The following is a 24,076-nucleotide window of genomic DNA, read 5'->3' on the forward strand; positions in this document are numbered from 1 at the left end:
ATAATTAAAAAAGGACAATTGAAAAATAGAGGGGTTCGAAGTTGTCAAAATTCTTAGAGTAAAAGGCTTGATGATGCTCATTAAAATGTTCAGAGTGGGTAATTGATGAATTCATTGAAATAATTGAAAAGTGAATAATCGGAAAAAGAGGGGTTTGAGAAGGTTTCAAAATTCTCAGAAAGGCTATGCTTGATGTAAATGGAGTGTGTGTAAATGATCAACTATTAATTGAAAAGAAAAAAAAAAGATAAAAATGAAAACAGGGGGAGGGGTTGAAAGGTGTAAAAGTGCTATGAAATGCTGGAACACCAATGCTTGATGATGCTAAATAAGAAAATTTATATTGCGCAATTTATGAACTGATTGAAATAATTGCGAAATTGTAAAAAGGGCTCAAAGGTGTCAAAACGTTCAAAATAAGAAGGCAATGCTTGATTTTGTTAAAAAAAGGTTAGAGAGGGAATAAGCATAATATAAAATAACTATGATGGTGTTTCAGCCAAGTCCGGTAAACTATTGGCGAATATGGCTTTCCAGGCCTGAGCGACCAGGTGGTGCTGAAGGGGTAGCTCTGTGACAGCCAGCTTTGCTTCCCGTTGCTAATGGCTAATTTGTACGCTTTACGTTGCTTGGGGCAGTTCCAAACCATGTGGAGAAACCGAAAGCATTTCATATGGGCGACAATCTGCGATTTCACATATGTTTCATATGTTATTCATTCCTAATTCCAACATTCATTACAACATACTGGATGCAGTCCTCTTATCTTTTCTTTACATTTCAAAGTGCGCAAGTACTTGAGTTTGCTGATGCTAAGTATCGGCTTATGAAAAACAAAAACAAAATAAATAAAAAAGAAAAAAGAAAATATGAAATTGAAAGGGAATGGAAATGGCAATTGAATGAATAACCATGTGAAATTGCAGATTGTGAGTTTGTGACCCGTACAAAAGATTTTTTTTTTTTCGGTTTCTTTTGCGCAGGCAAAACTGTAAAGCGGCGTAAAGAGCGTCATAGACGAGAACCCCTGTCCTTATCTCCAAGGGCGGGAAATTGTTACTGACGCTTAAATGGGCCACAGAACCTCGCCAGGCCTAAAAACAAACATTGTTATTAGGTATGTATTACAGCTGTGAATTCTTCACACACGGTAAGTTTCAGAGTTCTTAGCTTTTTTTACGTCTATCCCGATATTTTAACCACAGCTTAAAATAGTTCAAGCAAGCACAGTACTGAAGGTATTATTTTGGACAATGGTCTAAATAACTATAGGCCCTTGTGTATAAGCGACCAAAACAAGATATGAAACAGCGCTAGGCAGTCGGGGCAAGAGAGCAAAACTGACTTGTCCCGTCAGTCATAACACTGCTCGCTTGTCGTCTTCCTAAATGCTGTTTCATATTTTCGTCAACATGCATCAACAAGCCCATATTCGCCATCTGCTACATAGTGCGTGATGTATAGATTCCGGGATTAATCTGTACAGTTAATTTTATTTGGCGAAATTGTTCTTCCACCGACAAAACAAACAAAAACGACATTTCGAAATTCACACCATAACACAGGCGATTCTGTCCTAGCCTTCGAGCGTGAGAAACATGTGTACAGTTCGATTTTATTTGGCGAAAGTACTTTTCCGCCCCCAAACAAAAACGAACAAACAATGGCTGTCTGAAAGCGAAAAAAAAATCATAAACGGAGCCTAAAACTGTGCCCGGTAATGCCAGCGGGCCAAAGTAAAGGTAGAGTTTCTTCTTAAGTGTTCCCTCGCTACTTGATGTGACACGTGAGCAGATATGGCACCGCGCCTTTCGATTTTTTGGCGTTCTGGACGGTTGAGACAGTGGAAAAGAAGTTGTTTCCCGCTGTCTTTCCGACAAGAGGATTGTCGCGAGGGCCTACAGCACGGCTACGTCACCACACTGCATGGTTTCACGGATGAAAGTTCTTTGAAGTCCTGCAGCCTCCTGAACACTTATTGGCGGTTGTCTCGTTCAAGCGTACACCGTCGCTCTGAGGGTGAAATTGAAGTTCGCGTCTTTAGAACCGAAGTAGTCCACGAGAAAGTCCTTCCCTTTTCCATAAAGCGGCTCATCCAATGGCAGCTCGTACCAGCAGTACCTGAAAAAAAAAAAAAAAAAAAGCGAATCAGGGTTCAAAGCATGAAAGAAATAAAGGATCGCTTGTCTACGTTGTACAGCAACAGTTCTAAACTATAAGAGCTAATAATCGTCTAGAAGCTGTTTTGAGTTGAAGACAGGTCCTTGAACTGCTAATCAAGAAAACAAATAAGCCAATGCAGAACAGAAGCTTCCTGCCAGGATTCAAAGGGTGCTTTTGAAAGCTATGAGTGAAAGAAGCGTGATTAACTTATTTCCATGCTTTGATAAAAAGCGACGAAAACCAACTAGGACATACCCTTTCGTTATAATTGAAAAAGCTACATGCTTAGAACGTCCCTGTGTAATAAAATATTATTTATTAGGTTTGTTTTCTTCTTGGCAATTAGCACGTGCAGCGTTTCTTCATTGAGACACGTGACCTAGCTGGTTGACCTCTATACGGACATCTGCGCCCACTGCTCTCTACGAGTACATGGACGAGCAGACAAACTGCTCTTACAATTTTTCCTCGCAAGCAGGCTAAACTCCTCTACCGGCATCATGTGAATACATGTGTTATACCGTTATGCCACGTGACACACCACTCCGAAGTGCACCGCGCAACGCGCCACATCCAAAATCACAAAACGTGACATATTTAAGCTCAACGTCCTAAAGATATACATTGGTCATGAGGGGCGCCCTATAATGAAGGACTCCGGAACAATTTAAATCCTTCATGGTTATTTACCGTGCACTGAAATCGCAAAACACATGGGTGTCTTTCTATTCGTCCCCCGCCGTAGAAACTGCATGTATCCTCGCGCTCAACAGTCGAACGCAGTGAGACAGCGTACACCGATGCGGCACATTACAAACGCTCCCGATTACCCAACATGGCGCCACAAGCTGCGTCTAACATTATGCTCCAACACTTGCTGAGTGTTATCGAGCGAAGTGAAGCACTTTCTGCTCCAATTTTGGCGGAAGAATGAAGTCTCGAGAATTTGGACCGATGTCCGTGGGAGTCTTCCGTGGCACTCACTTTTCGCTTTTGTACAAGTCTCGGCTTCTCAGTTCGAAGTACAGGTCGCAGTTGCCCACGCTATGAGTGGAGTTATCGGCCGAGAAGTCAGCGAAGGTGACGCTCACTCGGTGTCCTCGTTGCGCCTGTGGTCGAGCGTGCAAAACAGGGCACTGTTAGTTCACTGAGGACGTCTGCATTCTTGCTGCGATATCAATTTCTGCGTGAGAAAATATCTCAGCTTCGTATCTATATATCAGAACAGTTGGCTCTTATAATGGTTCCTAAGTCGAGAAAGCATGCCTTTCACGCGTAAACACAGAAATAGTGCGCAAACATGGTTTAAAAATAGGAAACACGAGTGGTCAGAGATGCGGGAAACTGCGCAGAAAACGGGACACAGCGAGATGGCAAACGGGAGGTGCGCTGACGCTTGTAGACTCACTGGTGTCCTGTATTTCAGCGCTCTTTGCCCCTTTTATTGCCAAGTGTCGAAAAGACCCAGTTCAACATCCTTCTGTAGAAATTCAACAGCGTGCTCTTAATTTACAAACGCAGTTATTAGAGGAAGCTACAGTCTTCGTAAAAAATGCGCTACAATCGGTTTTCTTGCAAGCCATGCTGGTTCAGTAGCCCTGGAAACTAAGTTTCTCCTAAAGAGGGGACAGGACAAGAAATGCCCTCTCCTTTGAGATATCTGTAACGTTGTATTGTCATGAATAACGAGCCATACATCAATGCTCCGTATAAAGCCGGTGCGCCGCATATATATATTGTCACGTGGTGGTGACAAGGCCGTAGGCAGCAATCTAAGAGACTGAGATTCTACTGAAAGAAACCCTTTGCTAGGCTGACTTACGCCCACAAAAAAGCAAATTGGCTTTGGCGATAGCAGCAAAAGTGCTCGCCAGTCGAACTACGAATACCAGCTGCGTTCAGCAAAGCTAATTAAAACTCTGCGAAGAAACGTCTGCATATATAGATAAAGTGGCCAACGCTGACGAGAGCAACTTGAAACAATGTGGAAGCCTTCGGGATTGGCTGAACTCATTAGAGATACGTTCTCGGCGCGGCAAAGAAAGTGATGAAGCCGTGCACCGGCCAAAATGAGCGTGAGAAAAAGAGCATAAAATCGTTCTATGCACTACACGCCAATGGTTGTTAGCAGCAACAAATAAAGGTTACAATAGTTCGTGGCAATACGACAAAGGCTGCGCTTCTTTTGATTGCGATTTATCCGTGACCAAATGTCTCCCTGGAGCATCGTCTTCACAACAGTGCATATCTGTACGATGCTACCGAGCGGGCAAAGGAGGAAATGGGTCCTTTATCTATCTTATAGAAGAAAGTGGAATAATATGCTGTCAGCTCAGGTGTCGGGCTAGGAGAGTATGTTTGCAGAATACAATGTAACATAGACACAGGTCTTTCTTACCCTGATCCACCAAGTGCAATGGTAAGCCGACGGCGCTGAGACGAAGTTGATGGTCTTGTTTTCTAGGATCACTTCGCCGCAGATACCTGAAACGATCCCAGAATACATTTTGGACTGTGGCTTCTGTTTTTTAGTGGTGTGGGCTGGGCGATTATGAGAAATGTGGATCCTACTCCAATGGCACCAAGCTTTCAGAAAATGGTTAGACAATAACAATTTATACTGCGCTTAGACTACTACTGCTCCACTTCAAAATGTGGTCGTCGTTGACTTAAGTTTGCCTATAATGAGCGTGACAGATCCGAGAAGCTTTCAGGGTGGAGGACAGTCTCTTAAGCGAAAACTGCAGTAATTTCTGTACATGATGGGGAAAATGAACTTTGATCAAAATTGTTATAATACAACGACATACGTAAGCGTCTTCGCTGCGCTGGTTTCTGACATGGAAAAGCTGCCATCTGTGACTAAGGTCATGTGAGGCGCGTTTAGAGTATATCGCTTTTGATTTAGTTCTCCTTCAGATCTTCACAGCTCGTTAAAACTTTTCTCGCCCGATCCCTTTTCCTGCACGTGAAACACATTTGCACTGTTTACTGTGTTTGTTCATCATAAAACTTTTCGCTGCCGCCCTCTCATCTCTGTCGTCATCATCATCATGACCAGGATGCAAGGTCGTTAACTTCACACACACACACACACACACACACACACACACACACACACACACACACACACACACACACACACACACACACACACACACACACACACACACACACACACACACACACACACACACACACACACACACACACACACACACACACATACTCACTCACTCACTCACTCACTCACTCACTCACTCACTCACTCACTCACTCACTCACTCACTCACTCACTCACTCACTCACTCACTCACTCACTCACTCACTCACTCACTCACTCACTCACTCCGACGCGTGGCCAGATGCGTGGAAGCGGAGAGAATGCGGACTCACCGTTTTCGGCAGCGATCACCCTGTGCTCGCAGTGGTCACCCACTGTCCTCGGCGGACACACGCAGTCGCACTGGGGCCCCAGGTAGCCGCCGTGCATACATCGGCTGATGCTCACGTTGGGGCATCGCTCTGCGGGGGCGCGCATACCAATGAGATAAATTGCACATGGTCATTTCCGCTGCGGCATATAGTAACTGGTGCTCTTAAAACGAAAGGATTGAAGGACACGAAGCTATAACAAAACTTGCCGCTGGGTTAGTTGATGCCGGATGCTAGGGGAAAATATTAGAATAAAACAAAAGGCACGCACAAAATGACTTTATGGATCAGCACAAATTAGTGCATGCTGGATGCTAGGGGAAAATGTTAGAATAAAACCAAAGGCATGTACAAAATGACTTTACGGACCAGCACAAATTAGTGCATAATAATCGTAGTTGACTTTATATTTAAAAAGCGGAACACCAAAAACAAGGTCCATGGCATAATAAACGTAGGGTAACCTAATCCGATACTGCTGGTCCTGATTACTTAAAAAAAAAAAAAAAAAAGGACCCTGGTCTTAACGTCACACGATGTCACTGGCAGGGTGACTAATATGTGAAAGTAATATTTCGATCTAGATGGATTTATGAAAAGCGCCAGAAAATGACATTGCGTGTTACTTAGAAGAAAAGACTCTTGTAGGCTTCATTGGATGCCTCACACTAGTAAACAATTTCTTCTGCCTTGATGAGGGCTTGACTGCTGTGCCCAAGGATGCGGGGTCTATAGTCCCGGCTGCGGCGGCCGCTTTTTGAGGGAGGCCAACAGCAATGCCCCCGCGTGCTGCGCGATGTCAGTACACGTTAATGAACCACAAGTGGTCGAAATCTCCGGAGCCGTCCACCACAGCTCCTCTCATAACCTGAGTCGTTTGGAACGTTAAACCCCATAAAACTAAAATAATTTCTTCTGCGTTGCTTGTTGTGTATAAAATAGGTTGCCAAGGGCTGTTATACAGTAAGAAAGAGAGTGAGAAAGTTGGCGCTCAAAAAGCAAATATTATTGTGAATCAGACCTGCTTTATGAGTTGCTCCTGAAGTCTCGGAAATATGTAATACTTGGAAACAGCCATGAGTTCGTAGCGTTTGAACCTCTTAGCGAAAAACGAATAGTTTCAAGACTGATGTAGAGTCAGATCTGCGATTGCGTGTAGCAGACGAGCTGTAATAAAGATTATAACGAAGAAAAGAGAAGAGACAGAAGGAGAGGAGAGCCACATACCATTGCACTTGTACAGCTGGTTGACCTTTTTGTATTCAAAGAAAGAAGCACGTTCGAGGGACGCCGTTCGGTACAGGTAAAAAGGGTCTGTCGGATACACCACCCTCCGGTCTTGCAACACAAAATCCACTTCACCGTCTACACTCTGTACAAAAAGAAAATTAGTATGTCGGAAATTGCAAGAATGGATGTGTACTGTCGCCAGGGAATGTTTATGGGATGCAAGTTGCGAAAAAAAAAAAATATTCCGGTGGAGTCACTGAACGCAATCGCTTGAAATTCAGCAAATTATGAGCGGAATGAATGCTCTGTTTGCTGGCAACAATGTCTAGCGACAGTTTCTCGAGATAAAGCTATGCATATTTTAAATTTCTCTACAAAACGCGTCCCGTAAACTTTTGCTGCCATAATACTCCTCGCAAGGGGTGGATTCTAAGCTGCCGGCACAAACGCAACTGCTGTGCCAACAGTGGCAGCGTCAATGCCTGCATTGCCGACCTTTTGTCGGGTCTCCGTTTTTCACCGTCTACTGGCCGTTGTTGGGGTATACCATTAACCCTAAACGTATATTAGCCGTTTACGTGGATGGATCAAACGCCTTAATTTGTCCCAAACACACAGCGAAGGCTTTGCGCACTGCGTAAGAATGCATTCTGCGCACAAGCATTCTTATGTGCCGCGCTGGAAGCTTCTGGAATCACTCAAAATTAACAGATATCGTCTTCATACAATAGTTCTGAAACTGTTCGCTTTTGCGACAAACATTGAATGAAAGTAAAATCCTGAACAGGCGCGATGCACACTCGAAAGCGGCAGACAACAGTACGCAGGGCAGAAGGGAAGGCGACATGGTCAGAGGCAGGTTGCTCCACAGGCTAAAGAACCAAGCAGGGTTGTTTTATGGTCGATCTCCCTCTGACCGTTCCGTCGCACTCACCTCACTTTCGTCGGTCATCACTGATCTCCAGTCAAATCCGTACTCAGAATCTGTGGCAGCGACCCAGGAGCGCGGTCCGTAAGCGGGGCTCTCGTGGTCAAAGTTGTAGCGGTACCTGTGCGGCACGGAGTCCCAAGCCACGTGGTACAGCATGTCCCGGTTGCTCTCGGCGTGCGTATGACGTAAGCCGAGGGTATGCCCAATGAGGTGGGCGTAATGCTGCGCAGGGATGGTTCGAATTGGTCCGTTATTAAAACGAATCACTCCGTGATATGGTACCGCTGAGTACAACTTATGTGTCAATACCGTGTAGGTACAAACTGCGCCTTTACGTAAAAAAAAAAAAAAAAAAAAGGCTCTGTACCGCTTCTCATTCTCAGAGCCTGTATTATTACAGATGAAAATTATTGTCTTAGTCTAATCCTAAGTGTCTGAATAAATATAATCGTAACTCATTGCAAACAAGAACACTGGGTAAAACCTAACAAAAAAATACATGTATGACGAACAGGCGAAGAAAAAAAGGTTTATCCCGATACAAACCAACCAGGAAACCGAGCAAGGTAAGTGCAGTGCGGGTTGTGTAACATACAGTCTGCAACAATACAAATATATAAAAAGACAAGGTTGCCTTTCGCATTGCACAAGATGAGAGACACGACACAATCTTACCTGTTCTTTTTGGCCATATATATATATATATATATATATATATATATATATATATATATATATATATATATATATATATATATATATATATATACTGGATGTCCCAGCTAACTTGAACCAAGGGGTACAAAATAATATATTTGAGGTAGGTCAGTGAAACCTATTGCATTAAACTGCCAGCCTCCTTGCGCACTAAAGGCAATTTTTTGTTTTGCAATTACTTAATTAGTTAATTATGTTAATTTATATAATTTATTAAATATCGACTTTAGACCAAACATGCAAATTGGAAAGTTGTAGAGCTCCTTCAGAAACCCCCATTTCATTAATTGCGATAAAGAAAGTCTCACGTGTATCTTTTTTTCCGGGCTCAGAAGATAGCCCGCGAAATACAAATAGTACCACGTGACTAGTGCATTTGTGCGCCGCTATTGTGGTGCTCTCAGTCGTGGTTTGAGCGAACGAAATCAGCTGCGGCCGTGTCTTCTTGGCCCCGTTAAAGCGGCAGGCCGATATGCCTGCGATGGCTTCTTCGCCCACGTCAGACAGCCGGCCCACGTGACGGTGCAAGTTCCGGCGAGAGCTGCAAGCCGACACCACCGACATTCTAACAAGGGCTCCTTCTCTCCCATCAGCGAACGTCACGACAAACGAATGAGCGATAAGGTATCAGCCACTGAATCTGCGCATACAGGCTTGGGTAAAGGGGCGAGATGCATCATGTGACTCGACTAAAATTAGCGCTGCACCTTCATTTGCCGGTTCTTTATCGCCATCCGCCTGTTGTGATGTAGGCTGCTGCAGTGCGTAGGCCTGGCCACGATCACGGTGGCGACGGGCGAGCTCGAACTCGCTCCAACCATCGCCAACATTTCTGCCTGCCGCTGCAACGGGACCATCGGTTCACGGCCGCAGCTTATTTCGTTCGCTCAAACCACGACTGAGCGCACCACAATCGCGGCGCACAAATGCGCTAGTCACGTGGTATTTGTATTTCGCGGGTTTTCTTCTGAGCCCGGAAAAAAAGATACACGTGAGACTTTCTTTATCGCAATTAATGGAATGGGAGTTTCTGAAGGTGCTCTACAACTTTCCAATTCACATTTTTGGTCTAAAGTCGATATTTATTAAATTGGAGAAATTAACATAATTAGCTAATTAAGTAAATGCAAAACAAAAAAATTGCCTGTAGTGCGCAAACAAGCTGGCAGTTGTATGCAATTGGTTTCACTGACCTACCTCAAATATATTTTGTAACCCTTGGTTCAAGTTAGCTGGGACACCCTGTATATATATATATATATATATATATATATATATATATATATATATATATATATATATATATATATATATAGTTGGTTTGGTTTGTGGGGTTTAACGTCGCAAAGCGACTAAGGCTATGAGAGACGCCGTAGTGGAGGACTCCGGAACTTTCGACCACCTGGGGTTCTTTAACGTGCACTGACATCGCACAGCGCACGGGCGCCACTCTGTTTCGCCTCCATCGAAACGCAGCCGCCGAGGCAGGTATTCGATCCCGCGTCCTTGGGCACAGTAGTCGAGCGCCTTAACCGCTGCGCCACACCGGCGGGGCATGCATATGATATACCGGCGGGGCATGCATATGATATCATATGCATGCCCCGCCGGTGTGGCGCAGCGGTTAAGGCGCTCGACTACTGTGCCCAAGGGCGCGGGATCGAATACCCATGTCCCGCCGGTGTGGCGCAGCGGTTAAGGCGCTCGACTACTGTGCCCAAGGACGCGGGATCGAATACCTGCCTCGGCGGCTGCGTTTCGATGGAGGCGAAACAGAGTGGCGCCCGTGCGCTGTGCGATGTCAGTGCACGTTAAAGAACCCCAGGTGGTCGAAAGTTCCGGAGTCCTCCACTACGGCGTCTCTCATAGCCTTAGTCGCTTTGCGACGTTAAACCCCACAAACCAAACCAACTATATATATATATATATATATATATATATATATATATATATATATATATATATATATATATATATACAATCTCCAAAATTAACAGCTACGCAGCACTTCAGATATCACTTTTCAGACAGGGCTTAACTGTTCCGCATGCTTTCCTTACCTTTGGTTACCATAGGAACGTCGAGAGAACTTGGTGATGCCGGAATAACTCTATTAAGGGGTGGATCTAAAGATTGCGTTGGAGCTCAATGCGGCCTTCAACGGGAGGAGAGCAGCGTCGGTACCTATTCTACGATTCGCGGCTCTACAAACTATAGTAGCGCTAAAGAGCAGTGACATCTGCTGTTGGACTAATTGGCTGATTATCTTCATCGGTTCGTAATGGTAGATGCTACAAGCTCTTTCATTCGTCTTGATTCTGTCCTTTGTCGTCGTTGGTGCGACATGCATTCCTCACTATCACAAAATAGGTTGAAATATAGACGGCCATTTCACCGTACGCTCGCGATTCTTCACTTTAGTGAAACGCTAGGTCCGCAGTAGCTGTGATCGCTGGTTGTAGGTAACAACAGAAGCGGCTGTATGCATAGTTTTAGGGCTTTAGTAACTCACCGTGTCAGGAAAAAATGTGCTGGGTATTCCAACCTTCTGCAGTCCTCCTTGCCTTCCGAGATACGAGTAAGCCCTGAAGAAATGTGGGAACGATATGAGAACAACATTCGAATTGAACATTTATGTCACAAGAGTGGGAGCACGAAAAAGTAGGGATATGGCGGCAGGCGAGTAATTTGCAAGCAAGGTACGCGGGTAAAAGAAAAAAATGACAAGCATGCATGCATTATTAGTGTGCGATTGCACTTTTATTCACGTAAATCTCAGTCAGTTCATTTTTCTTGCCACAGGACGGTGGACAAGTGCTGCTAATACGGCAGTGCCTTACGGTACCTCCCTGGTGGCAAACAACGATAGCCAATTAGGCATGGAACATAAAAATGGTCTTCGGAGCGAGAAAATGTTATTGTCATCGAAGTTAGCCTCTGTCTCTCATAACTTGTTCCCTCGACCTTTGCGATCTCTACCATATGGCGTTAGCACGATGACCGTATAGGACACAACAGGGAGGCTAACTGCTGCAGTCACCCCGCCGCAGGTCTCCTTTCAGATACGTTATTTAAAGCTTCCAGATACACCATTATCGCCAACTTGTCCACGTCACAATGCTGGTAACCGCGTAGGAAAAGGAACACATTCTCGCAGATTTTTGAAACAGTGCCTTGTCAAGAGGACTTTTTTTTTTTTTTTTTTCTGGTTCGGACTCGTCTTCCAATCGAAGTCGCTCTTAAGCAGTTGTATGTCGAACTTATGACTGTAAGCTTCTGCCACTGCTTAATGTGCGCCCATTTACGGGCTCACATTTTGTAAAATGTCCACTTCCTCACCTCACTCAGTTATAGTGTTTCTTATAACGGATTCCAATGCAGTGGTGACGCGCAAATGGAGCAGTTATCGATATCGGAAGAGAAACTTTCTTTCCCGGCTATGCTTCTACAAGGCTTCGATTCACGAGTAGTAGCCAAATTATTCCATATACTGTTAAGCACTAATGCATAATTTTTTTTTTTACCCTTTCCCCTGTAGCCGACACGGTTGCGCGTTCCGCGATTGGTTCAAGTCCATTGCAAATACATAGCACGCGCATGTGAATGCCAGTCTCTTGGATAATTATTTTTGACTCAAACCAAAGATTATAGCCCATGAGAATCAGACAGCTCTCTGTAAAGGCTTTTGACGTAATCTACAGAAAAACGTGCTGTGCTCTTTCTTATTTACATATGTACAATAATTGAAGACGTTTCAAATTAATGGGCAGACCTCAGCGGCAAGATACCATATCCTCAATCCAAGGTCTGCCACTCGGCATTGCTTGTGCTGATATGTGATATAACTGTTTCTTCTAATTTCGGTCAGCGTTGTTTCTTAAATATTCGATTGCTCTCTCTATATATGCAACCACTCTCTGATGCATCACGCAGCAGCGATATCGTGTTTCGCTCACCAAGCACTAACATTTCTGGCTTGCCTAAAAACGAGTGCGCTGCCGTTTGTCTTAGCAGTATATTCGACTGCCACATTATTAAAAAGCATTCAGCCATGAACGGGTGACACCACCTGTGTCGCTCGCTGCAACTGTCGCGTGAGTTGTTTCCGCAACACTCACCACCGAGACTGCACAAAGCGAACGTGGTCCACGTTCTTGGCCCCCTGCGTCAACTCGACGAAGCGAACGCACGTTTGTTCTTCCCATTTGTGCATGGCATCGCGAATTTCTTGCGCGTAGGCGAGCACTGAAAAAACAAGGACAAAAAAAAAACAAAAACAAAATTGAAAGCTCTCGGCATTCTCTATAGTCAATATTCCCATTATACCATGTGTCAGCGAAACGACCTCAAAAGTTTCTGTCGTAGCCTCGCAGAGCGCGGGCAGCTTTTTGAACACCTGCAGCCTATAGGGCTTGCACGAAGCGATGCATGATGGGCAATCCGCCATGTTGACGCCGTTGGCAGCAGACGAAGCAGCGCAGTCAGGCTGCAGTGGAATGACCGAGATTGCATTGTCGTTTTCGACGGTCCACGAAGCAAACACACTCGCGCGCTGCCCATACGTGCGTGCCAGATGTCGGCAGATTCCTCAGGAGCGTATACGCGTCTACGCTGTGCCCGAAGGATCAGGCGCGCTGTGAAGAAAATGCAAAGTAGTGCGGTGTTGACCCGTTAAAGCTACGCGCAGACGACTGCACTATGGATTTAGACTTGTGGCCACCCGTCAAAATTGCCGACATTCATTAATTTCTAGCCCTGGGGGCTAGTTTGGTACTTGCAAGGATTGGCGTTGATCTCGCGTCGGTTTGTTCGTGCGAGCCAATCACGTCGACGTTGCTCAGAGAGCTTGCCCTTTTGTCTTCTCGCACTCGTGCTGGCGTATATTTTTGAATTCTGGAGTACCCGAAGTCGGCCTGCAAGGTTTTCAGTTTGCGCTCTGCTTTGAGTTCGGCTGTTACAGCCCACCGCAGCACTGTATACAATCGCGCCGGCACCGGCTGTGTACGCATTAAGCGAACATTGAAACGCAGATATGCTGCATGTGCGGTGGCTGCGTCGCGTGCTGCCAAGGACGACAACATGGCGTACAATCTAGAATGCATCGCTGCGTTCAAGCTTCCTATACCATGGGCGGGACAGCCGTGCCCAAGACAACAGCGAGGGCATCTACGCAGTGTGATATATGCCTCTCATCTTCACAGTGTCTCTCTTGCTCTCAATTAAGTTTTTACCGGCGACTGAGAGAGTGGTTTGAGAGTGGTTAGGGAACCCAATAATATAGTCCAGCGTCCAACGTTTCTGGAAGTGGTGCGCAGAGGCTGGAAGCTGTTCCCTGCGCGGCGTTTCGGCGCGGTATCACGGCAAGACAATGTAGCACCAATTCATCATCTACAGCTCCATTTGATGTGACACTATTATTCTAAGTGTTCACATTTGAGGAAAAATTCAGTTTCCCTAGTAGCTTCCCTGAAAAGCTCGCGGCGTAAAAAAAAATAAAAAAAAGATCCCTACCTTTCTTCCCAATGGAGAACGGCACCTTCGCGTCGGGCCAAACGTAGGATGTCTCATCCTTCGAGGTGTCCACACCGTAGATGTGCGCCAGTTGTGCCTTGGTGATTCTAATGTCTCGCTGGTATACGTAGTCGCCGGTCGACAGCTTTCTCATATTTTTGATGGCCTCCAAGAACTGCACACAGGCGAGACGCGAGGGAGTTAGAGCGTTCAGCGTAGGTATATTGCATCTTGATAACATAAACTTGATAGACAGAAATCTTTCGGTCCAAAATGATGATTTTTCTTACCTTTTCCTTGTCACTTCTGTTGTCGATACTGAAAATTGTGATCTCTTCTTGTTCCGCGGCGTCGGTCGTGGCATTGTCGGTAGCATTCCAAACACCTGTAAACTGCAGGACTTGATGTTATGCCTGTTCCCGCCTCCACATACTAGGCAGCCTAAAAAGCGCGGACGCACATTCTTTCCAGCGAAAATAATTGTTTTGCTCATTAATAACAGAACATAATTTAGAACTTTTCACACCGTAGTTTACAAGGCAGGCTCGCCGGACTGGCCACACTGGCTGTAACGAACTGAATCATCCAAACTGTACGAGTACACAGGTTCGGTATGTTTGTTCACGGCGGCCATGTTTCAGTGGAGGAAAAGAAGGTGCTAAATTAAGGTACTAAAGGCAAGACGTGCAGGTTGTTAAAGTCCTCGCTGGAGTTCCTTTAATTCCAAAACGCAGTTCTGAGACATGGAGACGTTTTATTTTCCTCTCATGGAAGTTTGTATGCAGTAAGGCTTGCTTGAAAGTAATTTAATCATAGTGGCTCAGAATTACATTTATGCAAGAAAAAGGTTCTCGTCGATTTCCCGACACTGCCCGAACGTCCATTTCTTCAAGAAAAGGGTCTGACGACTGTCTTGCATGCTTGAACTTAGGCTTATCCAGGCCAGCGTGCGCCAACACGTTTTCAGCGCAGTCCTGATAACGATATGGTCAGTGCGGCGACTGATAAGTCAGGCCGCCACATGTACGATAAGATGCCCGGCCTGTCACAACTCAGACAGCTACTTTTTATGTGTTTTCAGTGGCCCCATATTGCGAGACTTATTATGGATATCACGTGGCGGACTGTGAGCGCTGTGTGCTTAGGCAGTAATATTGCACGAACAAACTTATCCGAGCATTCTTGCGCGTGGAGCGAAAACGTATAGAGAGCGCGAAACTGCAGCTAGATACACAGCTGTGAATTGCTTCGTGTTGTTAAATTTCTCAATTTAGATATTTTTTAGCAATATATATATTAAGCATTCTTACTGAAATAAATATTTTTCTTCGAAAAGTAGTAAAAACAAGGTTTATCTTGAGTTCCAAGTACTCTGTACACATTTTTACTATGAAATTCTAGCTAAACAATGCCGTTATGCAGGCCTTTGGCACAAAAACGTTCTCGAAGAAATTTGTGAACTTCACTTCATCATGAACCAGCCTGTGCCTCAGGCAATAATTTGCCTCCAGCACTGTCAAGAAGATTGGACTAAAAGATGTGGCCCCTGTTTATATTTAAAAACGCACCTTTCTATACACTCAAGAAAATGAAAAGAACACGAAAGCGACATCGGCGTGAACTGGCGGAGTTGTAGCCTTACGTTGTTTTGTGTGTATCCGCTTGAAACAAGGCTGAACACCACGGTAGCAGCCAGCACGACGACCAGCGCCATCTTCTAAATTGAGGGTCTGGAGAAAAACGGAGCGAAATGGAAAGGAGTACGCGAATAGCTGGCGTTCTAAGCGAGTAACCAAACACAGCAACTACGCAAAGGAACGCGAAGAAAATGTTCAGCACTAGATCTGCTTGCGCTCCTGTCTTTCAACATGAAGAGCGTTAAAAGAGCTTCAGCTATATAGGGCACAATCGACTCACTCTGTGGAAAACCCTTTAATGGAGTAGGTGGCGATAAAAGGGGCCTTATCCGACGTAATCTAAATGTAACGCAGTGCCACGCTTACGTCACTCAAACCGCATCTCTGGAGGCTGTAGTTTTATCCATCTCGTCAAAATGTATGAGAAAAGCGAGATATATCGACCCCTTTTCCTGTTACGTTTTCCCCATTTCCCCGCTAAGTACATTGATAGATTTCCAAACAGTGACATACATTTTTCTATTTGTGGTAATTATCCGGACATACGTTAAGCACCTGTGTGACTCATCCTTAAGAATTACCCGCGGAAATGTTTTTGAATTAAGCAGCGAGTAGTACCGTGTACAAGTGAGTTTTGTTTCACTTCTTCCGTGTCAGGCCTAGAGCAAGTTCCGAGCAGATCGTGCGAGTTCACGATATGAACCTCCACTGTTAGACTGTTTTAAACTGATATACACGTACAAGAAATAGCCTCGTCTACAAATCTCCTATCCTGCTCTCAGATATTTTGAAACCTCCTTCTCGCCCATGGGACAAGGTGTTGGTGCTCTGGGCGGATAATGCTTCTGGGAAGAGAAGTAGCAGTTCGATCTTCATTTACCATTTTCTTGAAAAGTAAAATAATCAGGACAGCCGTTATTTCGGATGCCAGCGGGAGTCTGAATGCCAGGGCACTGTTTAAATTTTTCTGTAGGTCCTCGGTGGTCGGCGGTTTGGCTCACTATTTTATTTTGGAGCTAAGACAGTTCTTATGAAGAAGGTGCTTTACAGAAGCCTGCTTACAAGCCCTTGCTTGAAACCTTTCGCTTTTCCCAAACCCAAAGAAATACATGTAAAGGCAACGAACCAGCGAAAGAATAGTCCATGTTATGAGTGATGCTAGCCTAGCCGATTCGAACCGATGGCAAGTGTAAGCTTGTGCAAGCCTCCTATAGCAAAGGAGGAACCGTTTGTTGCATTCACTTCTCCCACGCTTGCTTGTTGCTCGGAAGCTTCCACCGGAACTTTCACTGCTTCCCCGCTGTAATCTGAGATACCGAGTCCACAGGCGTAGCTGGTGTGATATTCTTTTCATATTGTGACATTCACAATTCTTCCCCAATGTCTTACCCTGAAACGTTGCCTACCCACCGCCATGGTTCAGCGGTTATGGTGTTCTACGAGGTCGCGGTGCCCGGTTCCGGCGAGGCGGCTATTCATCTCGACGTAAAAGTGTAATAGCCGTTCTTGTGCTGCACCACGGGTGATATCACAGCTCGTTAATGAACCCCAAGTGGCCAATCAACGAAGAGTTCTCTTCTACAGCGTTTCTCATAGTTTTCGCTCGAAGTCGCTCGAACATATATGCTTATCGACAAAATTAGTTGTGGTTTAGCTCTGGTTAATCCTAGTTGAATTGCGGAAGCAACAGCGGAAGCTTCTTTTGCCTGCTACATTATTTCTCTATCACGCCCTGCCAGTGTAAGGTGCTACATTATTGGGGACACTTAAGCTCATCCTTTAAGAGTACAGGTTAAGCTACCTGCCCACATATAAAGTCACGCTTCAACCAGGGCGTATGGACGTGCCTCCGTGTCGCTGGGGTAACGAGAATGCAAACGGTTCTGGTAGGCTGATTCTGATATCACCTTCCCATGTGAAAGGAGAGACCCAAGTTGGCAGCTCCTGCCCGTGGCATAGGGGTAACGTGAATTCAAATGTCATGGCAGGCTACTTTTTTTTTTTTTTTTTTTTGAGGAGACTGTAGCTAGGCTACTTCACGGCGTAGCTGCGACCACCAGAGGTCTTGAAAACCTACCGCAGTGTAGCTTTCGCTACACAACACCTGTGCTGAGAGAGTGGGTGCGCGTTAAACAAGCCAGTCTGGTCAAAAACAAATCGCAGTCCTTTGTTGTGAATGGCGCACAGCCGCTGCTTCGTCTGTGGCATACATACACACATTAATTATTCAATTTACGCTCTCTACGAATGAATAACCGACACATGCCCGCGTATACGCAGGAGAGGCGGCGCCTTTGTCGGTACGTGTGAGGCGCCATATGCATTTTTATTATCGTGGAGGCACCTAAAGAGACCACATGCAAATGGTTTACTAGGAAAAGAAAAAACACTGCGCCCTTCGGGGCACACACCCCAGCTATGACGTAGAAAAATGAATTAAGAGTGGGGTGAAGTAAGCTGGAAGGAAGATGTGCGGTAGTGGCCGCATTCGATTTTCTCAGGCCCGGACAGTACCGCGGACTATTTCTTGACTCGAATCCCGCATGATTTTTCTCGGCAGTACAGAAGCTCCGCCTACCAGTACAGCTCCTGGCAAAGCAGCGCCAAGGTGACATTAGACTGCATATTCTGAGTATTTTTTTTTATTTCTTTAAACGTTGATACGAACTCCGTAGCTAGTCTCTAAGCAGCTGTAAGACGATTGAATCTTGCATTTTCGCTTTCTTGCTTGAAATTCACTACACGCGAATGCGTTCAGAGCCGCAAGCACGGATTGTTTGTTCATGCTGTCCAGAAGTACTTACATCTGTTTCGCCATTTTTTCAGCGCGCAGGCTGCACACGCCTGATAGCATCGCAGGCGAACCGCTCTGTACTGGAGCAGCTAATGCTCTTTCTTTTCGCATATGCTTTCTTCTGCTTTTCTGTGTAGCCGGAGCGAAGTGAGTTGGTCTAATTCTACCTTGCGCGAACTTCTCTGCGAGCAGCATTGAAAAACAATCCCCGCTAAGCTGAGTTCTGTCAAACGTTTCACATTCATACTTGTCGCACTCCGCTTGCGAAAAGCACACATTAATTAGCGACTCTTCTATCTTTAGTATTCTGCACGTGCGAGGGGATAAACGTGCGTGCGGCGTCACTGTGAAAGAACATAGTCGTGGTAACCGATGGTTTGCAAAGTCTGCTGTAGCAGACGACGGCGGGCAGGTAAACAGGAGAGGAGCCTAGGAGCAGCCCCAGACAATTCGGTCACGTGACCATGACGTTAGTTTCAAAGCGGAACCAGGGATCTACCGGCAAGTAGTCCGGGTCTGCAAAATCGGATATTCCTAGTATAGGGACTCTGGATAAGTTTCAACTAGTGGTTCTCAGTTGTTCTTTAACGTGTACTTACGCTTCACAGCGCATGACGGCTCTTTGAGTTCCGTTTATGATCGAAACGTGGCCCGACGAGGTAGGGTTTGAGACCATAGAACCAGCGTTTGGAAGTCGGGGGCCATGATAGCTCAGCTATTGCGGTTTTAAGACTTCATCCGCTCCTCCCTGTTTATAGACCAACACCGTGTTTACAAACAAAGGGGGCGCTCGCGGCGTCGTAGCCGACTGGGGGTGAAAAATAGGGTTAGCGCCCATAGGAATACATGGAACCAAAATATTTCTAAGCAGCTTTTAATTTCACGAGACACCTATGATGTCCTTATTCGGTGCAGAGTAACCGTGATCATCCTAGAACAGATCGTGAAAGTATGAAATCTCATGAGCGAGGCGAAGTATTTTGAAAACACCGTGAAACGTATGGTGTTGCGAGTTGGGAGGGCGACGCATAAAAACACAAGTAAACTCAACTTACCGCAACATTTTTCTCGTTTCGCAGAGCACAAGAAGTGGTGGCCGGTCATTAAACATTGGCCAGCGCTTTGAAGAAGTAGGCTGCGTCATTGCGGAGGCGGTCTACTTTTAAAACTCCCCGAATAATCTATGTTGTGAACCCAGACACCCCCAAAATGCTCATGTAGCGAATCACGTAGTTTTGTTTAGTGTGATATGCTGCCGCATGGAGTAAGTTAGCTTGATAATACTGTCCCTCAAGTGATACATCCTAGATAGAATTACATTTAAAATACAGTTGTCAAACGCCATACGACAATACGGACCGAACGAGAGTCCCGCAATGCAGCAGACGACAGCGCAGCTAGCGATACCCACCGCGGCCGCCTCCAGCTCCGGAGCGTCTGCTAGCGACAGCGTCGGTGGTGCATTGCCGTCTGCAACTGTGCGCGGTCAGTTTATCGTGCTGTGAACGGTCCCGCAAGTCGTCAGATTTGCAGCACTTGCAAGGGAATGTAGTGTGCCATGCCGGGGCGTGATACAAGACGTTCACCAAAAAATGAGAAGGGTTCAACGCTGCTGAACCGAGTAAAATATTGCGGTAAGTTGCGTTTACATATGTTTCTATGGGTCGCCCTCCCAACTCGCACCCGCATACGTTTCGCGTTATTTTAAAAATACTTCGCCTCGTCAATGAGATTTCATACTTTCGTGACCTGTTCTAGGATGTTCATGGTTGCTCTGTACCGAATAACGATATCATAGGTGCGCCGTGAAATTAGAAAATTGCATTCAAAATTTTCGGGTCTCTGTATTCCCATGGGCGCTAAGCTATAGTTTTTACCCCCAACCGGCTCAGCCTGGCGACAGAAGCGCCACCGCATATAGCGTTACGTCATAGACCGGGGTTGGTCTTGTACATACTAGATATATATATCGAGCAAAAATTAAGGCGCCCTGCCCTTGCCCTGCCGACGCGTGTCGGGATATTGCCGAACCGCATGCAGGCGCAATATGATGAAGCACTTCTGTTGTGACGGCACATTCCGTCACTTGCCTCGGTACTTCGACACAATGGTTATCCTTAATGCCAGGAGAGTTTCGCGTCAGACGGCGCCTGCATGCATCTCAGCTTAGGGTGGCCTGGCTCAACACGGCACTGATAGACGATGGTGGGGCTTCCTTACGCTTGCGATGGTCCGGGCGATGATAGGCAGATAGAAGGTCTCAAACCAGAAGCGTTCATAAGTTGGACTTGTGCCCACAAAAGGAAAGGTAATCTGTGGTAAAGCGATAACTACGCGCACGGGCCGGCGTAGTGTGTGAACTGATAACAATTCTCGGAGGCGCGCTTTTTAAGGATGACGAAGATAGCTACAGATAAGCCGTGCTTTAAGACGGCTTGTTTAAGACGTCAATGGTGGCAGTCTTTGGCGAAAAGCTTTGTGAGGCCAGTGCATGTTACCAGCTGCTCTCATTAGCGAAACAATATGACGACGCCCCTTTTCGCCAGAGCTTTAAGATAGAAAACAGTGCCGAAAGCAAATTCCTAAGCAATACCGGTTGGTTTAGTCGGTTAGTGGGGTTTAACGTTCAAAAGTGACTCAGGCTATATGGGAGACGGCGTAGTGGAGGGCTCCGGAAATTTCGACCACCTGGGGTTATTTAACATGCACTAACATCGCACAGCACACGGGCGCCTTGCCTTTCGTCTCCATCGAAAAGCGGCCGCCGCAGCCGGGATTCCATCCCGCAACCTTGGGCATAGTACCTGAGCGCCCTAACCACTGCACTACCACGGCGGGGCCTAAGCAATATCGTTCGCATATGTTGTGGGAATGAATATCGAACAGTCTGCTACAACAGTTAACGAGACACGAAATCCGCGGAAAAGAATGAAAAGGAAACAGCCTTCTCGGGAACTTGCAGTTCTAGGCTACGAAAACGCACAAGCGCACATTGCCACTTCATACATTATACGAAGGGTGCATTTTTGGGTTTCGGCGAAGCTTTTTTTTTTTGTTTTGTTGTTTTTGACATTCATCTGTGTCTTTTTTTTTACAAGCATGCAATGTGTTTTCTTTGCTCTCTTTCTACTTTCTATTACAATGCACGGGATGGTGAAAATGTGAACCCATTAGAGAGAAACACAAGCAGTCGAAATTAATCCGCTGTTCTCACAACGTGTGCTGCACAGCTGACAAGGTCGCTGGAGTGGGTATACGCACCCTGCAATGAAGTTTGCTGTGGCGATCGCCGCGCCGTAACACATAGCCTAATGAGAAGAGCAAATACTTTTAAAGCGCTTTCGTAGGGAGTTTTCACGCCACCTGCATGAACTTACACGGATCAGATTGCACGCTCTGTCGAAGCTTTGCATGGCGCGTCAGATAACTGGGCTACATCGAGAGCGCCTAGGAAAGGGCGTTATCTGTCACATGCGTATCTATAACAGTGATGAACACGCTCGGTCGTTTATCGCGAACCAAGCGGCTAACAGCAACATTTTATAGGCGCGCTACGGAACAAATTTAGCGCCGCCTACCCAGTGCAGGTTCCCTATAGAAACCGATAAGTTAACGCACCCAACCATACTTGGCGCCGTTCGTTTGATAACTACCGGCGGTGTTCTGTCTTTTAGCTTACGCACCGCAATGCACTTAGAGTGTTAACATGAGGGCCAATAATAAGTGAAACTTGGCCCCTTCATCATCATAACTGAAAATGTCCCATCGTTGCTTGATCGGGCTTCGCAAGACCGTGTTATCTTAACGCAGTTAAAGCGGCATAAGCCAGTCGCTCAAAGGGGTATGACAACTAAGCGAATGGTAAAGCACCTGACTTTCATTATCGACACCATCCTGTAACGAATAGACTTTCCTGAATCTGTGAGGGGTGGATTTGGGGGAAAGGGATGAACGAGATAAGGTGCAATCGAAATGACAAATGTAGCTAGCTCTCGGCCCAGCTTCCAATCACGGCTCAATCCTTGCTGCGGATTTGGGCATGAGCTGTAGCCTTCCTTGGGCGCTGACAGCCCCAAACCACGATCGCTATCCTTGAATAACCAATGAGAACCACCGACACTATACATTACAAATTTCCTTGACGAAGGGGAATATTAACGATACCTTAGACTGCTTGAACACTGGAACTTACCTTGCGGCGTTCCCAGTCTTTCTTGATCAAGCGTCTGTCAAGCTGCCACCGTTCATTCTGTCAAAAGCATACCACAAGACAGTCGGCGGCTGTTGAGCGGACGCACTGCAATGCTCGGCATATCGCTTCGCGCACGAGGAAGTGATCCCAGGGCGTTACGTTCGCCGGATGCCAAGTACGCTCGAAAAGCGTGCCGGCGCTCCGACGACGCTTGCTTGCGGCTCTGCTGCCAACAATGACGTCACTCAGTTCTCTTCGCTTCTGGCTCGATCTGCTTGCATGTGTATAGAATACGGCCAAGCGATACCGCCGCCGTTGACGCATCAGCATGATACCGCGGCTCGCGAGCTGGTTGTAAACCGTGGTAGGTTATTACAGAAATAGACTCGCTCTCTCTAGACTTTCACACTGAGCCTTCGCTTCGCCCCCGTCATTTTATCCAGGCCGCTCGCTTCACCCAACCGCCCGTAGGTGGCGTCATGCGGGCGTATCAACTAGTATCAACAGGATGCGCCTGAAAAGCTTCGCAACGTCTTTGGATAAGGACAGAGGCAGGGCCTGTTCTTCGGGGCTTTGCGGCAGTTCCTTCCGCGCCATACCGCCACAGCTCTGACAAGGCACGTTCCGCATAATCTCACTTGCGTTTCGCTCTTACGATTTTCGCGTGCAATGTGTCTAAATGGAAATATTTTGTGCCGCGGCTACTGCAGTTTATGTCTGTACCCACCGAGGGCGAGCCCCTGACTGCACCGCGAGGAAAACGCGTGTAATAGGGAATGAGTGAAAGAAGCTGGTCAGTGAAATGAGGTGAGCCAGAGCGTTTTTGGCTTGGATTTGGTGGTCTGTGAAACTTCAATTAACGGGCAGCGTGTGTTTTTTTCTCGTCCGCATGAGGGAAAAAAAGGCAGTCGCGACCACGCATGCGTTTCGGGCCAGTCCCTGGTCCCCTTCTTGGAGGCCTTCATGGAGCACTCAGGCAAAGCTATGCGATGACGAGAGTGAGCGGAAGCGGACGGCGGTTACTGTTAGTGTATTAAACTGTTAGTTTATTAAAGCGGTTAGTGTATTAAACTGTGGCGGGCTCTACCTCTCCCACTATCCCGAGCAGCGTCAGAGGTTCCACGTGGTTCCTGTAAACACCTCGCCTTTAGCGGTGGATTGGGACGACCCCATTTTATCTTGCCTCTCAGCTCGTACCGTGATGAGCAATACGTCTAGGATACGGAAGGCTGAAGGTAAGGGCAAAAGAGAAGAGACAAGCGTGCTTAATAAATGCAAGTGTTTTGTTTACTCCAAATAACTTATTTATTTGGCAAGTACTGCCAACCTTATGCAAGGTCTTCTGCAAGAGTGGGTGGACAAATAAGACAGAAGGCAAACAAGGACGTAGAGTAACGCACAGCAAGATAACTACATGGGTAAGAAAAAAAAATATAATCGCGCAAAGAAAGCAAGAACGATGAATA

The 24,076-nt window shown here is 46.1% G+C and overlaps 1 protein-coding gene across 1 annotated transcript; it reads right to left on the bottom strand.

Moving 5' to 3' along the window:
• Positions 1–1,473: 1,473 nt before the first annotated feature.
• Positions 1,474–23,008, bottom strand: LOC146208675 (zinc metalloproteinase nas-27-like). Its single transcript, XM_084595908.1, has 12 exons — positions 22,611–23,008; positions 15,630–15,717; positions 14,278–14,379; positions 13,988–14,162; positions 12,595–12,721; positions 10,989–11,061; positions 7,763–7,981; positions 6,826–6,970; positions 5,560–5,688; positions 4,562–4,647; positions 3,148–3,272; positions 1,474–2,121 (listed from the first exon to the last, which is right to left on the bottom strand). Exons 2-12 carry the CDS (start codon positions 15,699–15,701, stop codon positions 1,995–1,997), a joined length of 1,380 nt encoding a protein of 459 aa, XP_084452034.1. The 5' UTR covers positions 15,702–15,717; positions 22,611–23,008; the 3' UTR covers positions 1,474–1,994.
• Between the last annotated feature and the right edge of the window lie 1,068 nt (positions 23,009–24,076).

The sequence above is a fragment of the Amblyomma maculatum genome, chromosome 1, assembly GCF_055883805.1.
Source record: "Amblyomma maculatum isolate TAMU_Amacu chromosome 1, ASM5588380v1, whole genome shotgun sequence".
In the NCBI taxonomy this organism is placed as follows: domain Eukaryota; kingdom Metazoa; phylum Arthropoda; class Arachnida; order Ixodida; family Ixodidae; genus Amblyomma; species Amblyomma maculatum.

What these genes read in the sequence shown, in the direction of transcription:
- LOC146208675 (XM_084595908.1), bottom strand. Translation starts at nt 15,701, where the DNA reads ATGGCGCTGGTCGTCGTGCTGGCTGCTACCGTGGTGTTCAGCCTTGTT. An exon ending in CGCTTTGTGCAGTCTCGGTG is followed by an intron (nt 11,062 to 12,594) that starts GTGAGTGTTGCG and finishes ACATTTCTTCAG; the next exon opens with GGCTTACTCGTATCTCGGAA. An exon ending in GACTTGTACAAAAGCGAAAA is followed by an intron (nt 2,122 to 3,147) that starts GTGAGTGCCACG and finishes TTTTTTTTTCAG; the next exon opens with GTACTGCTGGTACGAGCTGC.